This window comes from Asparagus officinalis, chromosome 7 (genome assembly GCF_001876935.1).
Source record: "Asparagus officinalis chromosome 7, Aspof.V1, whole genome shotgun sequence".
Taxonomy (NCBI): Eukaryota; Viridiplantae; Streptophyta; class Magnoliopsida; order Asparagales; family Asparagaceae; genus Asparagus; species Asparagus officinalis.
In genome coordinates this window covers 26,090,244-26,111,551 of record NC_033800.1, presented here as the reverse complement: position 1 = coordinate 26,111,551, position 21,308 = coordinate 26,090,244, and the positions used below count along the sequence as shown (strand labels likewise).

Genomic DNA, 21,308 nt, shown 5'->3' with positions numbered 1-21,308 from the left:
ACAAATGTGCCCACCCATTTATGACCCACCCAAAACCCAATCAAAACCACCCATTTGACAACCTTACTAAACAGCTAAATTCTTTTTATTTAAAAGTGTTGCTTATAATCGTTTTCTTTTTTCTGATCCTAGTTGATTCTGACATTCATAATTCTTTTTCCTTTATATGATTTCTGCAGTGGGTTGTCTGTAGAAAAAGTTTCTTCTTCCAGCAAATAGGATACAATCAACTGATACAAATCTTATAGAGGGTCCTCTGCAGAAATCAAATAGGAAGGAAGGATAAAGCGACACTTGCATAGTTACAACTAGTTGTTTCTCATGCGATGCACGTTATTTAGTACTGATGTAATGGTGCTGTTACACACATATTGTGGTAATAATATATTTTGATTAATATACATGCAAAATAGACTATCGTCGATATTATTATCTAATTAAAAAATAATGAAAACCAATATATCTGTAACGATTTTCGATAATAGACCGTCCCATGGGGTTGCTTGGTTTAAATCCTAAATTTTTAGGATTTATAATCTCATAAAAATTTCAAATTCATAGTGTTTTATACATCCTTTAGGATTTCTAATATTTTATTTAGCTCAACATTATTATAGGAAAGAAAATTCCAAACTTTGTAATCTCTTGTTTTGTTCAAACCCAAAATTAAAGGATGACAAATTTTAGAATTTGTAATCTATTATTTGTTTCAATTTAAAAAAGAATGAGAAGTGAATATGCTTACCTTGTTGAACTTACCACTCCACCAAAGAACAAAATACAATGGTATGTCAATTAGGGTAACCATACCTAGGCCTGTCTAAATAGGCTAGTGCGGTGCCTAGCCCAGACTTGGACCAGGGGTGCCTGGGTCGGGCCTGGGTTTGGGTCCCGATCGGGCTCCGGGTTGGCCCAGTTTTTTTTTTTTTTTGCAAAAAATTGCTAAAAAATAGATTAATCTTGTCATACTTATATAAGTATGTATTAGTATATACTTACATATTAGTATATAGGTATATATTATATATACGTATATTACATTTAAATATATTGTATATGTTTATAAGTTATAACTTGAGAGAGAGAAAATCACATAATTATATATCACTTATTTATAAATATGTATTATATAGTTATATATGTATTTGTTACATACTTACATTATGCTTATTTAAGTATAGATATGTACTTTACTTATATGATATACTTTTATATATACTATATGCAATATTCTTATATATAATTATACTTATGTACTTATATATACTTAGTAACTTATACGACTATAAGTCTATAATATAGACATATAAGTATACATATAGCTATATTATATGTACTCATATTTTAGTACCTACATCATGATAAGAGTATATATATAAGTATGTTGATGTTAAGTGATCACAAAGTCAATTAAAATAGTGGTTGGGGGTGAGATTAATGAGGGGCCGCTTCCTTCCCCGAATATCCGGTTATGAGTCTAGTGGCTTGAGCTTGCACAAATAACAGCTCGTGAGAGGACGGTGTTTGGTTTCCCCATGGTTCCTCCGACGATCAAGTCAGTTGGTGAACTTGAGTAGGAAAATAAAGAACTGCGTAAGTTCTGTAGTGCAGTAGAACAACAACTTAAGGTAGCTTAAATTCAAGAAGAACTAGCCTCCTTTATGTTAGAATAGTACCTCTATTTATATTGATGGTATAAGGGTAGGACCGTCATTGTGGCTGAGCACAGGATGACGATGAAGAAGCATGGGCTGGCGGCTGCGTCAGCACTTTCTTTACTGGTGCAAGCTGGCGACTGGAGGGGAGATCACCTCAGCATTAAATGAGAAACGATTGGAGGCATGACGGTGCCGACATGGCCCAATGAGTCATGAAGACTATCGGGACTAGAGGCATGATGGCGCCTGCCAAGCATTAAATGCGATACTGACATGTTGTCAGTGGGAGAGACTCGAGGTTGAAGTTATCCTCTAACTTGGCCGAGAAGTAACGTCTTTCGAGTCGACCTCGCGAGGCGTCAAATAATTGGTCGAGTAGGCTCGTTTGCAAGTCTTCTTCGACAAGAAGACCAATAAGTACCGCCCTTCGAGTTGTCCTAAGGGGATGTTGACTTGGTGGGTTGGCTAAGTCAAGATCCTTGCTGGTCTTGGCCGCTACTTTAATTGGGGCATTGCATGTAGAAGTACACATGTCCGTTGCTGGCAAAGGGTTGCACTTTGGTATTTGAAAACACCATAACTAAGTATATAATACAATACTTGTTGTGTGTGTATATATACTTGAGTAATTAAATATATACAACTATATACACTTAGGACTACAAAGCTATGACCATTTTTCTCAAAATAAATCACACACACTAAGAAATATATATATAAGTATACATTAATGACCATATCATTGTATAATTATATACAAAAAAATATAATATATATATATCGTCGGGCCGGGCTTGGACCGAGCTTCATCAACACAACTCAGGCCCATGCCCCAAAGCCCAATCAGCCAAGATTTTTTGGGCTTTTCCCGAGCCCGGGCCCGGCCGAGTCCAGGCCGATGCCCAATTGGATACTCCTAACTGTACCCATTTATAAGATTGACAAATCCTTTCCAATTAATAAAATTTGTCAAATTCTAAAAAATAGTTACGTTTTGCATTTTATGGATTAAACATTCAAAAAGCTTTATTGAAACAAACACCAACTATGGAATCTAAAACCCCCAAAAAATGTCACTTTTTGTTCCTAGAATTTGTAATCCACTCCAAAATGAGGGAAAAATTATGAACAGCCCCTACATAGATACGGGTAAAGCATGAAAACTAGAAAGACGTGGATAATATTCGTTTTCTAGGGGATGTCTTACATGTGTTGCATTCTACAAATAGTGGCGGTTATCTTGTTGTGAAAATATACGTTTTTCATATTATTTGTACTGGTTTAGAAATTTATTTGCGTTAATATATTAAGGGTGCGACTGTTTGAAAAAAAAAACAACTTGGAAAGAAGTGGAAGGCACTGTTGTTATCAGTACAAAATTATTTGGGGTAAAAAAATTTCCCATTCTTGTGTTTGTTTCAACAAAAAAGAAAGAAAGAAAGTCTTTCTTACAAATAGAGAAAGAGTTGGAATTTTAAATGTTGACATGATTTTGTATAATGTTTACATTAATTGGCGCATGTCAGCCCTCACCCCCTTGTATAATTTCCTCTAGTGCATGCTATGCTCCTCTGTATAAGATGGTCAAGTGACTCATGGATAAACAAAATATGAAAAGAAAATGGTTTTACTTTTTTCACTTGACCACGAGCAAATGACGAAAAGGCGTGGGAGACTTTTATGTCACCCTAAAGCTTAGATTGCATGCGATTTCAATGACATGTCATTTTCTTTGCATCATGCATTTCATCCTCAGTCTCAACTCATGTCCCATTTTTCTTGCCTAATTAACATGGTTGAGCCCGAATCATGTTCCGAACACCTCCATTGAAAATTGGATTTATATAGTGTCCACTGCCAAAAAAATAGTAGAAATATCATTATTTTAAATTTAAATTGGTGATTGGTTAATGGTTATAAGTGGAAGTAGTAGCAGTAGTCTATCTACAGTTTTTCGAAGTAGTAGTAATCTATCTCAACGACAAATAATTAGCTGTGTATAATAGCATGTAAGGTGCATAAACATTGATAAAAACTATTTCCAAAAGGAGATACTTTAGAAATGATCGCACATGACATATTCCAATGCCAATAACAATTATTTTAGTATAAAAGTATATATAAGTAATAAAGTAATAGATGACAACACATGTCATAGAACACGAATATAAATAATGACATGTAACATCATCCAACTTGAACTCTATTCTTAGCACACTTATTGCTTCTTACTTTGTGCAAAGATGTCACACATTCATTACCTTCTGTTACGATTATTTCACCGACTAATACTAAGTGTACCATAAATTATATACTTCTTGTTTGCTATTTGGCAAAATCTTCATATCTAAAAAATGAGATACACGCGGGGGTGAGTAAACGATCTGTTCGATCAGTTTTGACTATTTTTTATCAAACCAAACTGAACCGAATTAGAGTCAAAACCGAACCGAATCGTATCAAATAGGTTCGATGCTATTCGATCTGGCCTTAGACATGTAACTTTAGATAGTTCTTAGTTAAAAGATGAGACTATTACTCATTCAAATATTTTGCTCATTAATTTCATACCCCCCAAAACAGAGAGAAAACTCGTCAAATCAACGACTTTACAAACTAAAACCAAGTATCTATCAATTAAGATATATACAAATATTAGTATAAATTATTTATTCACATTGAACACGTGTTGGTTTTAGGCAATTATGTTGAGGGTGGTCGCTCCAGTTATTTTCGGCTTCACCGAACATAATCAAAGTTTTTCGAAAACTAAATTGAACAGCCAAAATTCGGTAGCTTTGGTCGGTTTAATCGGGTTTACTTCAACAGTGCTCAGCCCTAGAAGCATGGATCTCGATTGCAATTTACTTAAAAACTCTACTTAAAAGAAATCAAATACTACAAATTTCCATCCTATTTATCATCAGAGATCCCATGTGAAAGTCATATTACTACCTCAAAAACCTGAGCTTCGTTTGGATATCATGGTGTTTTCCTTATTGTGTTTTTGTAAAAAACACCATGGTGTTATGTTTTTCGCTTAAAGTGTTTTCAAAACACCATATTGAGTGTTTTTGTTCAACATTAGTTTAACCTATTACAACATTAATACTAAACATAATATTAATATATTATATATTAATTATAATAAAATATATTATAAATAAAATATTATAATATTTACTTTACATTATAAAATTATTACATGTATTAAATATAAAATAATACTGTATAACGTATTATAATATTATATTGTACTTTAATAAGTTATATTATTTTATAATTATTATTATATTATAATTATTACATATCATTTTATAAAATAATGTATAGTATTAATTATACTATTTTGCGTATATCAATTTGTTATTGTTATATATTATATAATATTATTAAAATAATATTATTTTATTATTAATATATATTATACTATTATTAGTAGAATTAATATATTATTATAATGTTAATATTATTTATTACTACAACATTATTAATAAATTCACCATATTACAAAATTTTAATATTATATAAATATTATAGTTCTAATATAGTTAGAGTTTATTAATAATATCTTCTAATAATTTATGATATAAATCAAACTATTTTATATTATGAATATATTATTTTTACGATTAACATTGTTAGCAGCTAAATTATTTTAATATTAAAAATTATTTTACTTTATTAATATATTAAATTATTTAGTGTATAATATATTAATAATTTTATATTATACTTTAAAAGGCTTCAACTTCTCATCTTTACCTAATTCTTATTAATTATAATTTATCCATATTATGTTCAAATTAATATTAATATATCATAATTCATTTTGGGTATATCAATTTGTTATTGTTATATATTATATAATATTATTAAAATAATATTATTTTATTATTAATATAATATTATACTATTATTAATATAATATAATATTATTAATAATGTTAATATTATTTTATTACTACTATATTATTAATAAATTTATATATTACAAATATTTTAATATTATATAATATACTATAGTTTCTAATATGTTAGAGTTTATTAATAATACTATAATAATTTCTGATATAAATCAATATTATTATATTATGAATATATTATTTTTACGTTATTATATTATTATATAAGACATTTTGATTATTTTATATTTATATTATTTAATAAATATTACTATTATATTAGATTAATTATAATATAATATAGTATAATATAATTAGTTTGTTGATAATAACTATATATTATTTATATTTAACATATTATGTTAGATATTATATTAACATATTCTCAAACTCAAAACCAAAACATCAAACTTAAAACACCTAAAAGGTGTTTCGAAATAAGTGTTGTGTTTTTGATTTGAGGATGATTTAGCTCAAAAAACACTATAGTTTCCAAACGCATGGTGTTTTGTTTTTAACAAAAACACCATGAAAACAAGTAAAACACAATGATATCCAAACAGAACCTATAAGCTGACGTGAAGAGAGGCAAATTCGCTTGAGATGAAAATCCAATGTACTCCGCAAAAGAGGATTCATCTTCGATCACCAACAAATATTTCGACACGCGTCCATTGACCCACCTCTCGACCCTTCCCTCTTCCGGTTAATATTTTCTCTCCTCTCCAATTTCCCCGTGCTTCCCAACACCGCCCTCCCCCTAATTTTCTCTTTCTTCCCCAAAAGCGCAAACAAAACCATAAACCCCTTCCCCAATCCAAAATCGATCAAAAGAAACCATCAAAAGTCAAACGAAAATCATCGTAAAGCCCTAGCCGGGGAAGCCCTAGCTTTTCTAGGGTTCCGCCATGGCTCCTATCCTCAACTACGAGCTTCACGCCCAACGCCTCGTCGAACCCGAACTCTGTAGGTTCCGAAACCCTAATTTCTCTCTCTCTCTAACTACTAACTTCTCTCTCTTTTTTTACAAGCGGTTCAGGCGAGGCTTCAAATGGTGATGGGGTCCGAGACAGCCTCGCCCACACGTCCGAGTACTTGAACTTCTTGAAGTGCTATTTCCACGCTTTCAAGCTCATCCTCACTGAGATCACGACCCCTCAGCTCACAGAAAACGCCGAGCACAAGCTCCGCAACGTCGTCGTCGAGATCCTTAATCGCCTCCCTCACAGCGAGGTTCTTCGCCCCTTCGTCCAGGACCTGCTCAAGCTCTCTCTTCAGGTCCTCACCAACGACAACGAGGACAACGCTCTCATCTCCATCCGCATCATCTTCGACCTCCTTCGCAATTTTCGACCCACAGTTGAGTCTGAAGTCCAGCCTTTCCTCGATTTCGTATGCAATATTTATCACAACTTCAAGAACACCGTTGCCCATTTCTTCAACAACCCGAATGCCGTCGCGGCGCGGGGATGATGAAGATGGAAGGGGATGATGGGTTTGATACGCCAGTGGTGCCGTTCGTCGGGGCTGGGCAGCTGAACCCGAGCACTAGGTCGTTTAAGATTGTGACAGAGAGCCCGCTGGTGGTGATGTTTCTGTTTCAGCTGTATACTAAGCTTGTGCAGACGAATATTCCCTTCTTATTGCCGATGATGGTAGAGGCTATATCGATTCCGGGGCCGGAAAAGGTGGCTCCTCATCTGAAGACACAGTTTGTTGAATTGAAGGGGGCTCAAGTTAAGGTAGGATCTTTTTATTGGAACTTTCACTAGTATAAGGTATCATTTGGGGGCAAACTTCGGTTTGTAGCAAAATTAAGAATTTGGAGTAAAATGGTAATATATTTCAAAATACTTGTAGATTACCAGACATGCAAAGAACATCATTCTTAATGGCAAAGTTTAGGATGGGATAATATAACTTTTAACATTTGAATAGTTACCATGTATGCGACTTTAAAATGTCAGGATCTGTTCTATTGATGTGCAAATGACTAATTTTGTTAGTTCATCTACGGCAAAGTTGGTAAGTGATTATTGATATGTATGGCTAAAAATACTTTATGGTATGGTTGGGAAACTGCAAGAGCAGTATCTTGAAGGGCATTCTATTTAACATTTAAACCTTTTCCCCCTTTAATCTCAGGTCACAAGTTGGTGCTGGGAAATTAATAAGTGGAAGAACTGAAAAACTATGACTCTTAAAGAACGTTTAACATTTGAAACTGGACTGAGATCAAAGGATGCTGAGTCTATCTAGTGAGCAGTAACACAGTGTAATCAATTGCTAATCCATACTAGTTGTTTAAACAATTTAGATATATTTTAAGAATGGGACTGAGTCATTTTCACTATGATTCTAGTGACATCTGGTTGAAGAAATAGCAGATAGTTTTCCTGAAGAAAAAACTTTTGAATAAATGGAGAATCCTGTGACTGTGTATTGGCATACAATGTTAATTTTTATTTCTTTTGATTCAGACTCTTTCGTTCTTGACCTACCTGTTGAAGAGTTATGCTGACTATATAAGACCTCACGAGGAGAACATCTGTAAGAGCATTGTGAATTTGCTGGTTAATTGTCCTGATTCAGTTTCAATTAGGAAGGTTAGAAACAATTACATCTTTACCATATCTTTTATTTATTTATTAATTTATTTATTTAATTTTTCATTATGCAGTACTCAAATTATTTATTGTGTCTTGTTTGCAGGAACTACTAATAGCATTGAAGCATGTCCTGAACACAGACTTTAAACGAGGCCTATTCCCTTTAATCGACACACTTTTAGAGGAGAGGTACTAGATGCTCGATGGGAGTCTACTTTAGTGTTTTTATACACCTGTTAATGCTCATGCAACCAATGTATTAAATATCTAAAATTTCGGAAATATCGGATGACCAAAATCCATATCAGATTGCGGAGATCAGGAATATATCGGGGATATGTAAAAAATATCGGGGTGTCATATTAGATGATGTATATATGTAGCATAACATTGTAATATGTAATCAAAACAGATTTAATGTATTCTAAACATGAGGATTTGCATCATGAATAATGATATATGACGTTTAGAGACATTAGATATAATTAGAGGTCTGTGAGAGAGAGATAGAGATAGAGAGAGAGAGAGAGAGAGAGAGAGAGAGAGAGAGAGAGGAACAGAGGAGATAGAGGAAGACAGAGAGAGAAGGGAGAGAGGAGTTGAGGGAGAGAGGAGAGGGCAAGAGGGGGTCTGAGGAGGAGATGAGAGAGGAGAACTGGAGAAGAGTAAGAGAGGAGAGAGATTCGTATCTGAGATCGCCTAGCGTTTTTGTGCTGGAGTGCCGGAGGAAAATGGAGGAGAAATATGAGATTGACTTGGGATTTAGGGTATTTGGGCTTAGGAATTTATTAAGTTTTCAGGTTTGGTGGGAACCAAAACCTAACTCAAACTCAATAACCCTTCTAATTTAGATATTAGCCAATATCGGCTGATATTTCCTTAATGAAATATCTGGCAATATTTTCAATATATCGGGAAAAGTGGTAAAAATTGAAAAATGATACTTTTTCTATTATGGTGTTCACTCACCCAAGGCACGAGCATTTGCAAAATGATACAATAAGAGTCCTAACAAAATAACCTCAAACCCACTTAAGTGGCCTAAGCCCAGCAGAGGCCTCAACCCCGCCGACTCATCAAGTCGACCTTTTTCCATGCCGACACGAAAGACGGGATCGGTCGACCCTATCGCTGAGGACGACCTACTTAGGACACTCGACCACTCATTGGGCAATTCTCGGAGACGACTTGAGGGACATTCCCTGCTATCGGCTAAGTTAAGGACTCGGCCCAGGCCTCAAGCTTCTCCCCAAGAGCATATGTCAACATTTCAGTCCATATCAGACAAATCTTATCCATATTTTAGCCTAATGGTCTCCATGACTTGTCAGCTGCGTCACGTGCCTCCATGACTTGTCAATCACTTTCCGAAAAATACGGAGACACCCTCTCTTATGCTGAAGTGACTTCCCCTTCAGTCGCCAGCCGACACCTGTAAGCGAGAGATGATTCAGTATGCCCACGTGTCTTCTGCCACGCTCTCAATCATTTTCCAGAAATTACGTAGACACCCTCTCCCATGCGCGGTGACTTCTCCTCCAGTCGCCAGTCAACACATGTAGAGCAAAGGGTGACTCATCTTCCAGCTCACACTTTGTCACCGTCATTTACATAGACGAAGTGACCAATCTGCTATGAACGTCCTCTTTATATACAAATGCTATTCGTCATAGCTGGGAGGAGGAGGTTCGCAATCCAAAATCCCTTACTGCACACATTGCACAAAAATAAGAACACACTTTAACCCCACTCAAGTTCATCAACTGACTTGATCGTTGGAGGTACCACGAGAGAACTCATCCCCGCCCTCTTATGATTCTTCGTGTGTAGATTGCTCGGCCATCCTAATTCCAGAATCAGACATAAAGTTAAAGAAGAAAGCGGCCCCCTTTTCTTTTATAAACACCGTGACTTCCAATTGGCTGTGTGATATTCGACATCAACATTTTCCATAAATATTGTATCGGAAGGACATCAAAACCGATATATCCACTCTGCATGCAACTAAAAACCACCTTTTTCCATATAGGATGTTACTTAGCATATGAACTTCTTGTTCTGCTGTCATTGATGCCACAACAAAAAAAACTTATGGCCTATTTGGTGACACTTTTGTTTGCATGGAGAATTATTAATGTCTATATTAGGCACTTCATCTGTGGTGGTTTAGTTTAGTGTTACTTTGATTAATTGGATTTATCAGGATAAAAATAAATTAGCTCTTAGATCTTTTGATCAAGTACTATGTTTTCAATAGGAATATGAGTCATCCTTTGTTTACGATTACTATTAGAGTAGTAATGTATGATGTTGATATTTTCGTTACTATTTAGGTGGAGGGATCGTCAAAATCGTGATGATTGAGTACTGAGGTGAAGTTTATCCATCTTTATTTAGAGGTTTAAATTGGAAAGCACTCCCTCACTCCATCCTCAATGTGCATCCTTGGTTGTATATCTAGTGACGGGTTTAGTTTGTCACAATAGGGGTTGTAGAACCTGATAATAGAAGATATCCCAGTTATGCAAGGGATACCCACTCTCTTCATTTAGGATATCACTTTCATGAAACTTTTACTTCTTCTATACATAATATTTAGGTTTCCTTTAATTTAATTTGGTAACTGTGTTTCTGTTAACGTTCATAGGTTTCCTCTATATTTGGACTGATATTCCTGTAACTTGTTTTCTCGAAATGAGCCTTATGTTGGAAGCCCTGATTCCATCCCGTTTTCCTTTGATAATTCAATTAAGTAGATCTTTTGTGCCATATGAATATGTTGGAGCCTACCAGTGGGTGAAAATGAATATATTGTCAATTCGTCTTTCTAGTCTTTGTTTAAGGAACTTAACGTTTCATATTTTTGGATGCCACTGCTCATTCTAATACTGATGGTCGAATTGAACTTTTCGATTCTGGTCATTTGTTGGTGGCCGAGGAAACTAGACTGTTGGTACATCGGTATGATTTATTAAAGTCAAAGATATTCTTTGTGTCCAGCAGATCTATTGTCCATTTAATTTGAGTAAGAAGCTAATTCTTTATATCTTGATTCTTAATTATCTTGAAAATGGATACTATTCCTTCCTATCTGTCTTTCTGTCAATCTCCATTGCTTTTAGTTTTTTGTCATCATTCTACCTGTCATCTGTAGATACTGCAGCACATATATGCATACATCTGATCACATATACATGCTTCTGTGTGTATGTGTGAATGTTTATCTACCATTCTCTAATAGTACCTATCATTCTCTGATAGTACACTTCCTGGGATGTGTTTTCAGTTCCTATGGCATTTTTTTCTCTCGTGCCACTATGATCATATACACATGTATATGTACGGATACAGACGTGTACATCTAGATACAGATGTTTAGATTTATGTATGAACTGGGATGCTGTACTATTAAGATTTTAGTAATTGTACTAACTAAACTGCATTTTTTTCTTTTTTCTTATCAAGGGTTCTGATTGGGACTGGCCGAGTTTGTATTGAGACACTCAGGCCATTAGCTTACAGCCTTCTTGCGGAGATAGTGCATTATGTCCGGAATGAGCTTTCGATTTCTCAGGTTTGTCTTGGCATATTGCATCATTATTTATTCTGTTTGATATGACAAATGCTAGATACTTGGAAACTTGAAAAGTAGTAATAAAAAAAGCTTAACAGTGTGCCTATAGGGGGGAAACAATTAGAGAACCTTCTGTTGAGCTGCTAAGATAAAAAATATGTAGCCAATATCCTCGGAAGAAAATCAAGTCCAGGCATAGAAAAGGATCATTTGTATACAAAGATATTTGTTGGCACCAACTTCAGCTAGTTTATCTGGCCAAAGATTGGAATAGGAAATTATCAATCACTAACTGGAGGGCTTACAACTATTTTTGAAAATTATGGAATTACTTCTTAATGGATATAGGACATGGCTGTCAATTATTGTGTGTCTGGAATTGCCTTTCGACTTCGGAATCACATTGTCACCTTTTAAAAATTGTCACCTTGATTTTCTTTTTGTAATGCGAAAATACCTAGTGTCAAATATGGACATAGCCAAATCATCATAGTTAGTTCAACAAAATCAGCATAGGTCTTTGCTTAAGGTCGCTGCACCTTTAAGGGTTCTCATGTAAGATTATGTTTAACTGTGTCCTTGGAGTTTTTTTTGAAGTGGCCTCAATGTGTTCGAGTTCCGTGTAGTTTTGATGGGCTTCCCAGCCTTCCTCAACAAATCTCATATTTGATTGCTAACTCAAAAGAAGTCTAGTCCCTGAGGTATGCCTTAGTGATAAGGGTGAGGTTGGTTTGGTTGCACAATGCTTCTTCAAAGGACCATATGTATCAGATACTGGAAGGGATACTGGTTGTGGTTGGTTACTCCTACAATGTTTCTGTAGAATTTCTAGTCTATCCTAGATATTAGATATTTTTCCCAGATTGATAAGTGAACAGTCTGTTGTATGCATGATAGTTTCACAATTTCGTTTGGTTTTATAGGTGGATTTATAATAATTTGTCCATTTTCTTAATGAAGAATTATGATTTCCGTTGATTTTTATCACCTGAAGATTTTATAGTTATTATGTTTTCACAATCATTGTGGCCTTACAATTTCAATGTTACAAGACAAAAACAGTAACTCATGCATGCATATAATTTCTCACTGTCTTATACATGATGTGATCGTTCCTAGATTTTCAGGATATGCTGCAATCACAAACATCATCATGTGTAGTTTATACCTGTGGTCCTGTATGCAACATGAGGATTGGAATTCCTAACTCCAAGTTCTGGATGCGATCTTCCCCCCAAGAAACACCTGATAGTGTCGGTAGTCCAAGTTGACATAGAGCAATCACATAAGGCATTCCATAAGTAAACGAGGAATAGCCTCTTCCTCTTGATAAGGATGAACATGATTTAGTTTGATCTGATATTGTTTAATTTCTTTCACCGAGTCTTCTTAGTTTTCTTTGCTTTTCAACCTTTCTTTAGTCTTCACTTGTTGCATTTGTTTTTTAGTGACCGCTTTAAATCTACTTTTTTCTATTGACATCTCGATCCTTTTGGTATTTAAATATATAATATTAGACACAAACGATTATTATGGAAAAATTATATTTATTGACTGGGGGTTTGTAGTAATATGAGCCGCCAGCAACACATATTTAAGTATTCTAGAAGAGTTGATTTGATCAATCCCATCATTCATCCTATTAACATCATTTTATTTACATTTCCGACAAACCCCTCATCCATATTACCTACCAAAAGAAACTTATGGGATTTGAATGCTTTTGCATCAGAAGCATATTTGCATGGGTTCTTTTCTTGGGCAGAGCACCTATTAGTAGATCTGGTATGGTCTAGCACGTGTGTGTGAAAATTGTGCGGTACAGAACAATAAGTGTACCTTTACTAGTGGTTGAAATAGACTGAAGCCTGGCATCGGTTTGTAGTTGGCCCTGAAATGATCGGTGTATGGTGCGTTCCTTTTGCCATTTGTTTGTAATAGTGTTTGTGTATTAAAATTGGATAACTGGAAATTTTAGTCAGTTAAGGAATTTTGCAACAAAAACTTTTCGCTCATTTTATGATATCATGAGATTTAGAGCAACTGAGCAAGTACATTTGAGCATCCTTGGAGTTTTAATTTGAAATATCTTGTTCAACATTGTTGTATTTTGGAATCTATACATTGGTTTTTGAATTTTTAATGGAAAATAGGTTTATGTTAGTGTTAATTGCGCTTTAATACCTTACCATAAAGTTTCACTCATTTTCAATCCTTAAAAGTTGGGCACCCCAAGTTTCACCAACTTATATTGTAGCCTCCCCTTACATGACACTAAATTTCTGCTTAAAAGGCATCGTGTGATTATGACATGATCTTTATTGGTCTTTTATGTCCCTAAATCGAACCCCCTTGCGCCCCATGCTCACCCAGCCAAAAGATTCATCTTACATTTGTTTAACCCAAAGCCTATTTACAACAAAACCCTAATTTATTTAATCACTTGTCCCAAATGCAAAGTGCTACTTTTGGCAAGGAAAAAAAGGAACTTTTCCCTTCACTTTGCATCATGATTGTGAGTTGTTGTTTTCCCCCTCCATTTTACAATGAAGACAATGTTCTTTTCAAGTACATTCTTAAAGACATACCCACATTACCACATATTCAACATAAAAGAAACCATACTTTTGGGATTTGGGAAGAAAATCTAATTTGTGATCAAGATGATATGGATGTATTTTACCCCCTACCCATTAGGGTGGTAATTGAGACTTAAAAACTTTGGATGCGTCAGTTGGGTAAATTTAAACTTCAGGGTATCAAAGTTAAAAATGGTGAAACTTTAGAGGGTATCAAAGTGCAATTGACACTTTAGGTTATCTTCAGTTTACCTAAAACCCATCAATATCAGTTTCTGGTGCTGTGGTTATATTCATGGTGCTATAACAATCAGGCGGTCCTGTGTTCAAACTTCAAACTCATCACTGGTGTTTTGAAATATGTCCACCCCAATCTATTTCCCCCTTTCCAAGCAAGTTTTTACTTAATGTGAGGAGTTTGGTAAGGGTTCAAGGCCTGCTTAACGTTGAGAATACCTGAATCCAACAACTTAAGCTTTTGTGTAATGTGGTTGTCTGACAGGTTAAGAGAGTTGCATTTGACCTGTAGCTTGGAAATGTTAAATTAAAAATTTGTTCTCAAATGAGACATCGAACCACATTGCTGAGGCTGGATATTGGTTCTAACAATTCATCAAAATAATGCTATTTGATCTGTTCACTACTTTTTCCAACCAAAAACACTGAAGTTTTTGATTTATCCGTGTAGTGTAGATCCTGCAGCCTTTTGTGTTTGTGCTTGTCTCTCAATGTATGCAAATTGAGGGAAAAATGTCTTTTATTTCCTGTAGCAATTAGCATTTACTGATGGATGAAGATGGGAAGGCTGAAGTGGAGCTAAATGTAAGAGAAGGATATGTCTAGCAAATTGTAGAAGTTTTCAAGAATGTTCTTTTATTGCTTTTGTTTTATGAATATTGGATCAGCAATTCATCAGCATCCTCTAAGCATCCTCTAAGCTTCTGAAGCTATGCATATGATTCTTTCTTACACTAATGATCCCTTTTTGTTAACCAGTTGTCACGGATTATCTACTTGTTTTCGAGAAACATGCATGATTCATCCTTGACTCTTGTTATTCACACAACTTGTGCTCGATTGATGCTAAACCTGGTATGAATTCTTGGCCTCTCCTTGGACGGTTGCCATATGTTTTAAAACTTATTTAGTGCATGCATGCAAGCCTAAGTATTTAAATGTTGTATGAAGCGTGTTAAGATAAATATTTAAAATCCTACCGTTCTTATTGCTCATTATTTGTTTATCTGTCGATTCTTTTTGGTGGCCTTAGGTGGAGCCAATATATGAGAAAGGTGCTGACCAATCAAATATGGATGAATCAAGAATTTTACTGGTAAAACTGTCAAGAGTCTATGTTTGTGAACTTGGATTTAGCTGTCAGCGTGTGCCAACCTAACAATGCATGATTAGATGATTTATCACAATGAACAAATTGCTTCTTGTTTCTGATTGCCAGGGGCGCATATTGGATGCTTTTGTGGGGAAATTTAGTACGTTCAAGCGAATAGTTCCTCAGGTACACTCCTTGGGTATTTATACATCGAGCATAGAATATTTGAGATCTTTTAAAATTACTATTCCTTAATATTGTTTTGGCATTGGATTTTTGCATATTTTTCTCTATAATGTTGTTGTAAGGCTACTGAGTTAGAAATAATCTAGGTTACCGGGACACTTCATTTGGGCTCCTATATTCATGTCCGACACTTCTCGTATCAATGTCTATGTCCGACACTCCTTGTATAAGTGTTTGTGTTTCGACACTTCTTGAATATATATATATATATATATATATATATATATATATATATATATATATATATATATATATATGAGAGGAGAGAGAGATGAGAGAAGAGAGAGATTAAATGGGTATCATTGATTTCCTTCTTGACACCTATGTTGTGGCCACAATCCCCACCATCCTCATAAAGTAGGAGAGAGAGTGTGAGTTGGTGGGGATTTTGTGCCTCTTTATGATGATGGTGGGATTGTGCCATAATAGGCGATAAGGAGGGAATCCCCTCCTATGACAAGGATACCCATTAATCCATATATATATATATATATATATATATAATATATATTATATATATATATAATATATATATATAAATTATATATAATATATATAGCAATTCTTATGTCAACTTAAGTGGATGGTCTACCAAAGTTTCTATGCCACTCATGTTTTCTAGGGATGCCTTGCATGATATGAAGGGATCCTTGCATGATATGAAGAGTCTTTTTATATATATAAATGAGTGGATAGAAACTTTGGTGGACAAGAGGCTTGTTGCCATTAAGTTGACATAAGATCATCTCTCTCCTCTCTCTCTTCTCTATATATATATTATATAATATTATATATATATATATATATTATTATATATTATATAGTAAGACTCCTATAAAACTAAGTTGATGTCCACCAAACTTCCTAAGCACTGCATGTTATTAATATAAAAAATATTTTCATATCATGCAAGGATCCCTAGGCAATATGAGTGGCTAAAAAGTTTGGTAGATAACTTTTTGCTATCCACTTAAGTTGACACAAGTTTTGCTCTTTCTCTCTCTATATATATACAAATTTATTCAGACGTGTACTCAATTATGATACATGTTTTAGGTTAAAACACTGGTTATACACTTCTTGGACGTATAGCTTACACTTGACCCTCAAATTTCTGAAACCTATTTAGCTTAAGTCGGGTTTGTTTCAGCCCATACCCAGTTTGTTAGAATGATTTTAAAGGATCGTTTGGATATCTAATCTAATAAATAAAAGAAACATAAATATATTATAGGGATTTTTAGTTCTCATAACATGTGAATGTAAAAAACAATATCGATCTCATATAAATTATTAATTTCCCATATGTATATGTAGATGTGTCCATGTATCCTATCTTTTACGAATTTGCCATGTCCTGTATCTGCACCTATATCTCTGTCCACACCTGCAATCGCACCCATGCAATATAGGATATAATGTTTCCTACACGGCCTTTCCTCACTGTTCAGACATAAATACCATGTAAGATATAAAATCATTTCTAGCTGCCTTCGCAAACATCCATAGGCATAAATATACTGTTTGTTAAAAAATGTTATTCAGATTACTAATTTTTTCTTTTGAGCTGAAACAGCTAGTGGAAGAAGGAGAAGAAGGAAGAGACCGATCCGTTTTGAGGTTGAAATTAGAGGTTCCTATACAGGTCAAAATCATCTCTTATATTTTATAAACAATTCTTCTATATATTGCATTTTGCAATTTGGCTGCATTTTTTTTATTTTTACTCATGACAATTTTAGAAAAGAAACATGAATGGTCTTTCTATCTTGTTTGAAAAATATTACTTATTCTTTTCTTTTGCATTTTCTTTTTGAGATATTTGAATGACCAATTATTATTTCTGATAAAAAAATATATCATCTGCGTATCTGTGACATCAATGTTTGTCTGACTTTTCTCATCTGGCACAAACAACATAATCTGAAAGTTGAGCTATGTTGAACGAAGTTCTTCCTGTTGACTCTGCATTCTGATCCATCTTCACCTAATGGGTTGTGTGTTTTTTATTTTTATTTTTGCCATTTTCAAGCTATAGTAGTTATAATCTTAGATAAGTAAAAGCTATGCTCACATTTATGTCTTTTTATCTAACATCATGAAGTACCAAAGGTTCTGAATTTATTTAACATCATGAAGTACAAAACATCATGAAGTACCAAAGATTCTGAAGTTACAAAGAATTGATGGTAGTTCTGAAATTTGTAACTAGAGATTCTTTGCCACCCTTTCATAACTCAAGAAGGTAGATGTGACCATAATACTTGTCTAGACCTCTATGTCACTCCAAAGAGCTTTTTTTTTGGGGTCAGGGGACTAGAAATATTCCTGAATTTAATCAACATAATAACTTATCTTGCATACTTCATTTGATATCTCTTTCTTTTGCTTCAACTCTTTTTAACCCCTAAACCACTTTTCCCCTGTTTTTTTGGTCTTGTTGGTTGTATTGATCGGAAAATACTTTTTTTTCCTGCAGGCTGTTCTCAATTTGCAGCCGCCACTGGAGTATTCTAAAGAAGTCAATGACTATAAAAATCTTATTAAAACTTTGGTTATGGGTAATATGATCTCATTTCTTTATCTAGTCCTCAATGTCTTATGCATGTATGACTAATAACCTTATATCTATGAATTTCGTACTGGAATTTTTATCTGGTTTGGCTAAATCTTAGTTCCCTTTGTTTTATTTTTTCTTTCTTTCTTATTGTGCACCAATAACCAATATTTCTTTTGTTCCTATCGAATAATATTCATTAATTGCTTCCATGGGTCATGGTTAGCATACTGGTTAATAGGTGCATCAAAGTTCACCAATAATCCTTCACAATTCAAGAGCAGGCCTCTTGTATCCATTTCAAAATTGAAAAGAGATGATCTACTAACTTATTTACTAATCAATTTACTGGAAGAGCAGCTCCCATTTAAAGTAATTACAAGTAGTTCAACTAGCTGCCCTAAACAGAAAAAGAATTGGCTTTGGAAAACCTTACGAAACCTATACCCTAGCGGAGTAAACCCAATAACCACACAGAAAGTTACTTTCTTTGAATATCTAAAGGAGCGCTCCCTTTGTTTTATTGTACCACGTGCCAATTTGCCATGGATTACCATTATAAAGGATCTCGATGTTCCTTGCTTGTTTCTTGGTACATCTGACGATTTGAAGGCATAAGGAAATATTACATAATCTCACCATAGTGGCATTCATATATTCTTTTTCAATAAATTGCTAGAAATAAGGTAAGTTCCCTTTGCCTTGGAAAATCGGACGTTGCACCATCAGCAGAATTGTTCATCATCTGTAGATAAAGCTGAAGCAACATACCATACTGCCATGTTTAAATATAATTAAGATGACTTTTCATTAGAGTTGGGGTAGGTCAAAACTCTGGTAGAGAAACGGTGGATGTTAAGATCCATTGGGGAAAATGATAGAACTAGGATTGGATGAGCTTGATATTTTTTTCAACTTTAATGTGAATTGGTTAGAAATTTTAAAACGCAATATGGTGTGCACGCATGCGCATCCGCGTGCATGGGCGCGTGCGCGTGTGATACACCAAACATATAACTACTTGATTCAATGGCCGTCCTGTATGATGCAGATGTAATGACAGTCATCGAAATGTATTGCAGGAATGAAGACCATAATTTGGAGCATCACCAATGCTCATCTACCACGTTCGCAGGTTCTCATCTGTTACTTCCCTCAGCCATTGAACAACAGTATTTCTTCTGATGTCTCATTTCTGATTTAGGTTTCACCATCACCACATGGGGCACATCAACAGGTACAAGCTTCGCCATCGTCCAGTGCTCCACACCTTCAAGTGTTTAAGGGATTGAAGGAAGATGAGGTATTTCAATTATCTTTTTCTTCATGGCTATCATATATGTGTTGCAATATGCTTGATAGGCTGACAACATATTTGGTAGGTCCGAAAAGCATCGGGTGTACTAAAGAGTGGGGTTCACTGCTTAGCATTGTTCAAAGAAAAGGATGAAGAGAGGGAAATGTTGCAATGTTTTTCACAGATTTTAGCTATAATGGAACCTCGGGACCTTATGGACATGTTTTCATTATGTATGCCAGAACTCTTCGAGTGCATGACTACCAACACTCAATTACTTCATATTTTTTCAACCCTTTTGCAACTGCCTAAGGTCCTACGGCCCTTCACTGATGTTCTAGTAAATTTTCTAGTCAGTAATAAACTCGATACACTGAAGCATCCAGACACTCCTGCAGCAAAACTTGTTCTGCAACTATTCAGGTTCTTATTTGTTGCTGTTGCTAAGGCTCCTACAGAATGTGAGCGCATACTGCAGCCTCACATACCTGTGATAATGGACGTGTGTATGAAGAATGCAACTGAAGTGGAGAAGCCTCTTGGTTATATGCATCTTCTTCGAAGTATGTTTCGATCATTGAATGGAGGGAAGTTTGACACGTTGTTGAGGGATCTAATACCTTCATTGCAGCCTTGTTTGAATATGTTGCTAGCCATGATTGAGGGGCCAACTGGAGAGGACATGAGAGACCTTGTGCTGGAGCTTTGCCTGACATTACCAGCCCGTTTAAGTTCTTTGCTTCCTCATCTGCCTCGTCTTATGAAGCCTCTTATTCTCGCTTTAAAGGGAAGCGATGATCTTGTGAGTTTAGGACTTCGGACACTTGAATTTTGGATTGACAGTCTAAATCCTGATTTCTTGGAGCCAAGTATGGCCAATGCTATGTCTGAGGTTATACTTGCTTTATGGTCTCACTTGAGGCCTCTTCCTTACCCCTGGGGTACAAAAGCTTTGCAGCTGCTTGGAAAGTTAGGTGGTCGAAATAGGCGTTTTCTTAAGGAACCTCTTATGCTCGATTGCAAAGAGAACCCTGAGCATGGCCTTCGTTTGATTCTGACTTTTGAGCCTGAAACACCATTTTTAGTACCTCTGGATCGTTGCATCTATCTAGCCATGGCCGTGGTAATGCAAAAGAGCGGTGGCATGGATGCATTTTACCGGAAGCAGTCACTTATATTTCTTCGTGTATGTTTAACATCTCTTCTGAATCTGCGGGGCAATATACCGGTTGATGGCGTGAGCCCTGGTCAGCTTGGAGCATTGTTAATCTCAACAGTGGACCCTTCTCGACGACGTACAGAGATGTCAGATATGAAGGTCAGTCAGTTTAAACTTCTTAATATAGTGAAGGTTCTTGTACTCATTACTGTGCATTCTTGATTCTTTTCTTAAATTTACAGTGTATATATGTAATAGTAGTTCTCATTGTATTTTCCCTGTATCAAAACTGACTTATCTATTATTATATTGCGCCTGAGACTGGGTAAGGTAGATGGGACTACACATCCTCTTAGATCCGCCCACATGCAGCCGGTGGTTCTGAGCCACTATA

General features: G+C 35.1%; 1 protein-coding gene across 1 annotated transcript in view; it reads left to right on the top strand.

The window, feature by feature from the left end:
• LOC109848909 (transformation/transcription domain-associated protein-like) overlaps positions 6,298-21,308 on the top strand; it is a 39,219-nt gene continuing 24,208 nt past the window's right edge. Inside the window, 15 exon segments of the mRNA XM_020418631.1 lie at positions 6,298-6,529; positions 6,595-6,621; positions 6,624-7,024; positions 7,027-7,305; positions 8,044-8,169; positions 8,276-8,361; positions 11,638-11,746; positions 15,322-15,417; positions 15,596-15,658; positions 15,782-15,841; positions 17,478-17,546; positions 18,381-18,462; positions 19,541-19,593; positions 19,663-19,761; positions 19,841-21,073. Of these exon segments, the coding sequence (XP_020274220.1) occupies positions 6,472-6,529; positions 6,595-6,621; positions 6,624-7,024; positions 7,027-7,305; positions 8,044-8,169; positions 8,276-8,361; positions 11,638-11,746; positions 15,322-15,417; positions 15,596-15,658; positions 15,782-15,841; positions 17,478-17,546; positions 18,381-18,462; positions 19,541-19,593; positions 19,663-19,761; positions 19,841-21,073 (2,841 nt within the window). The 5' untranslated portion in view covers positions 6,298-6,471.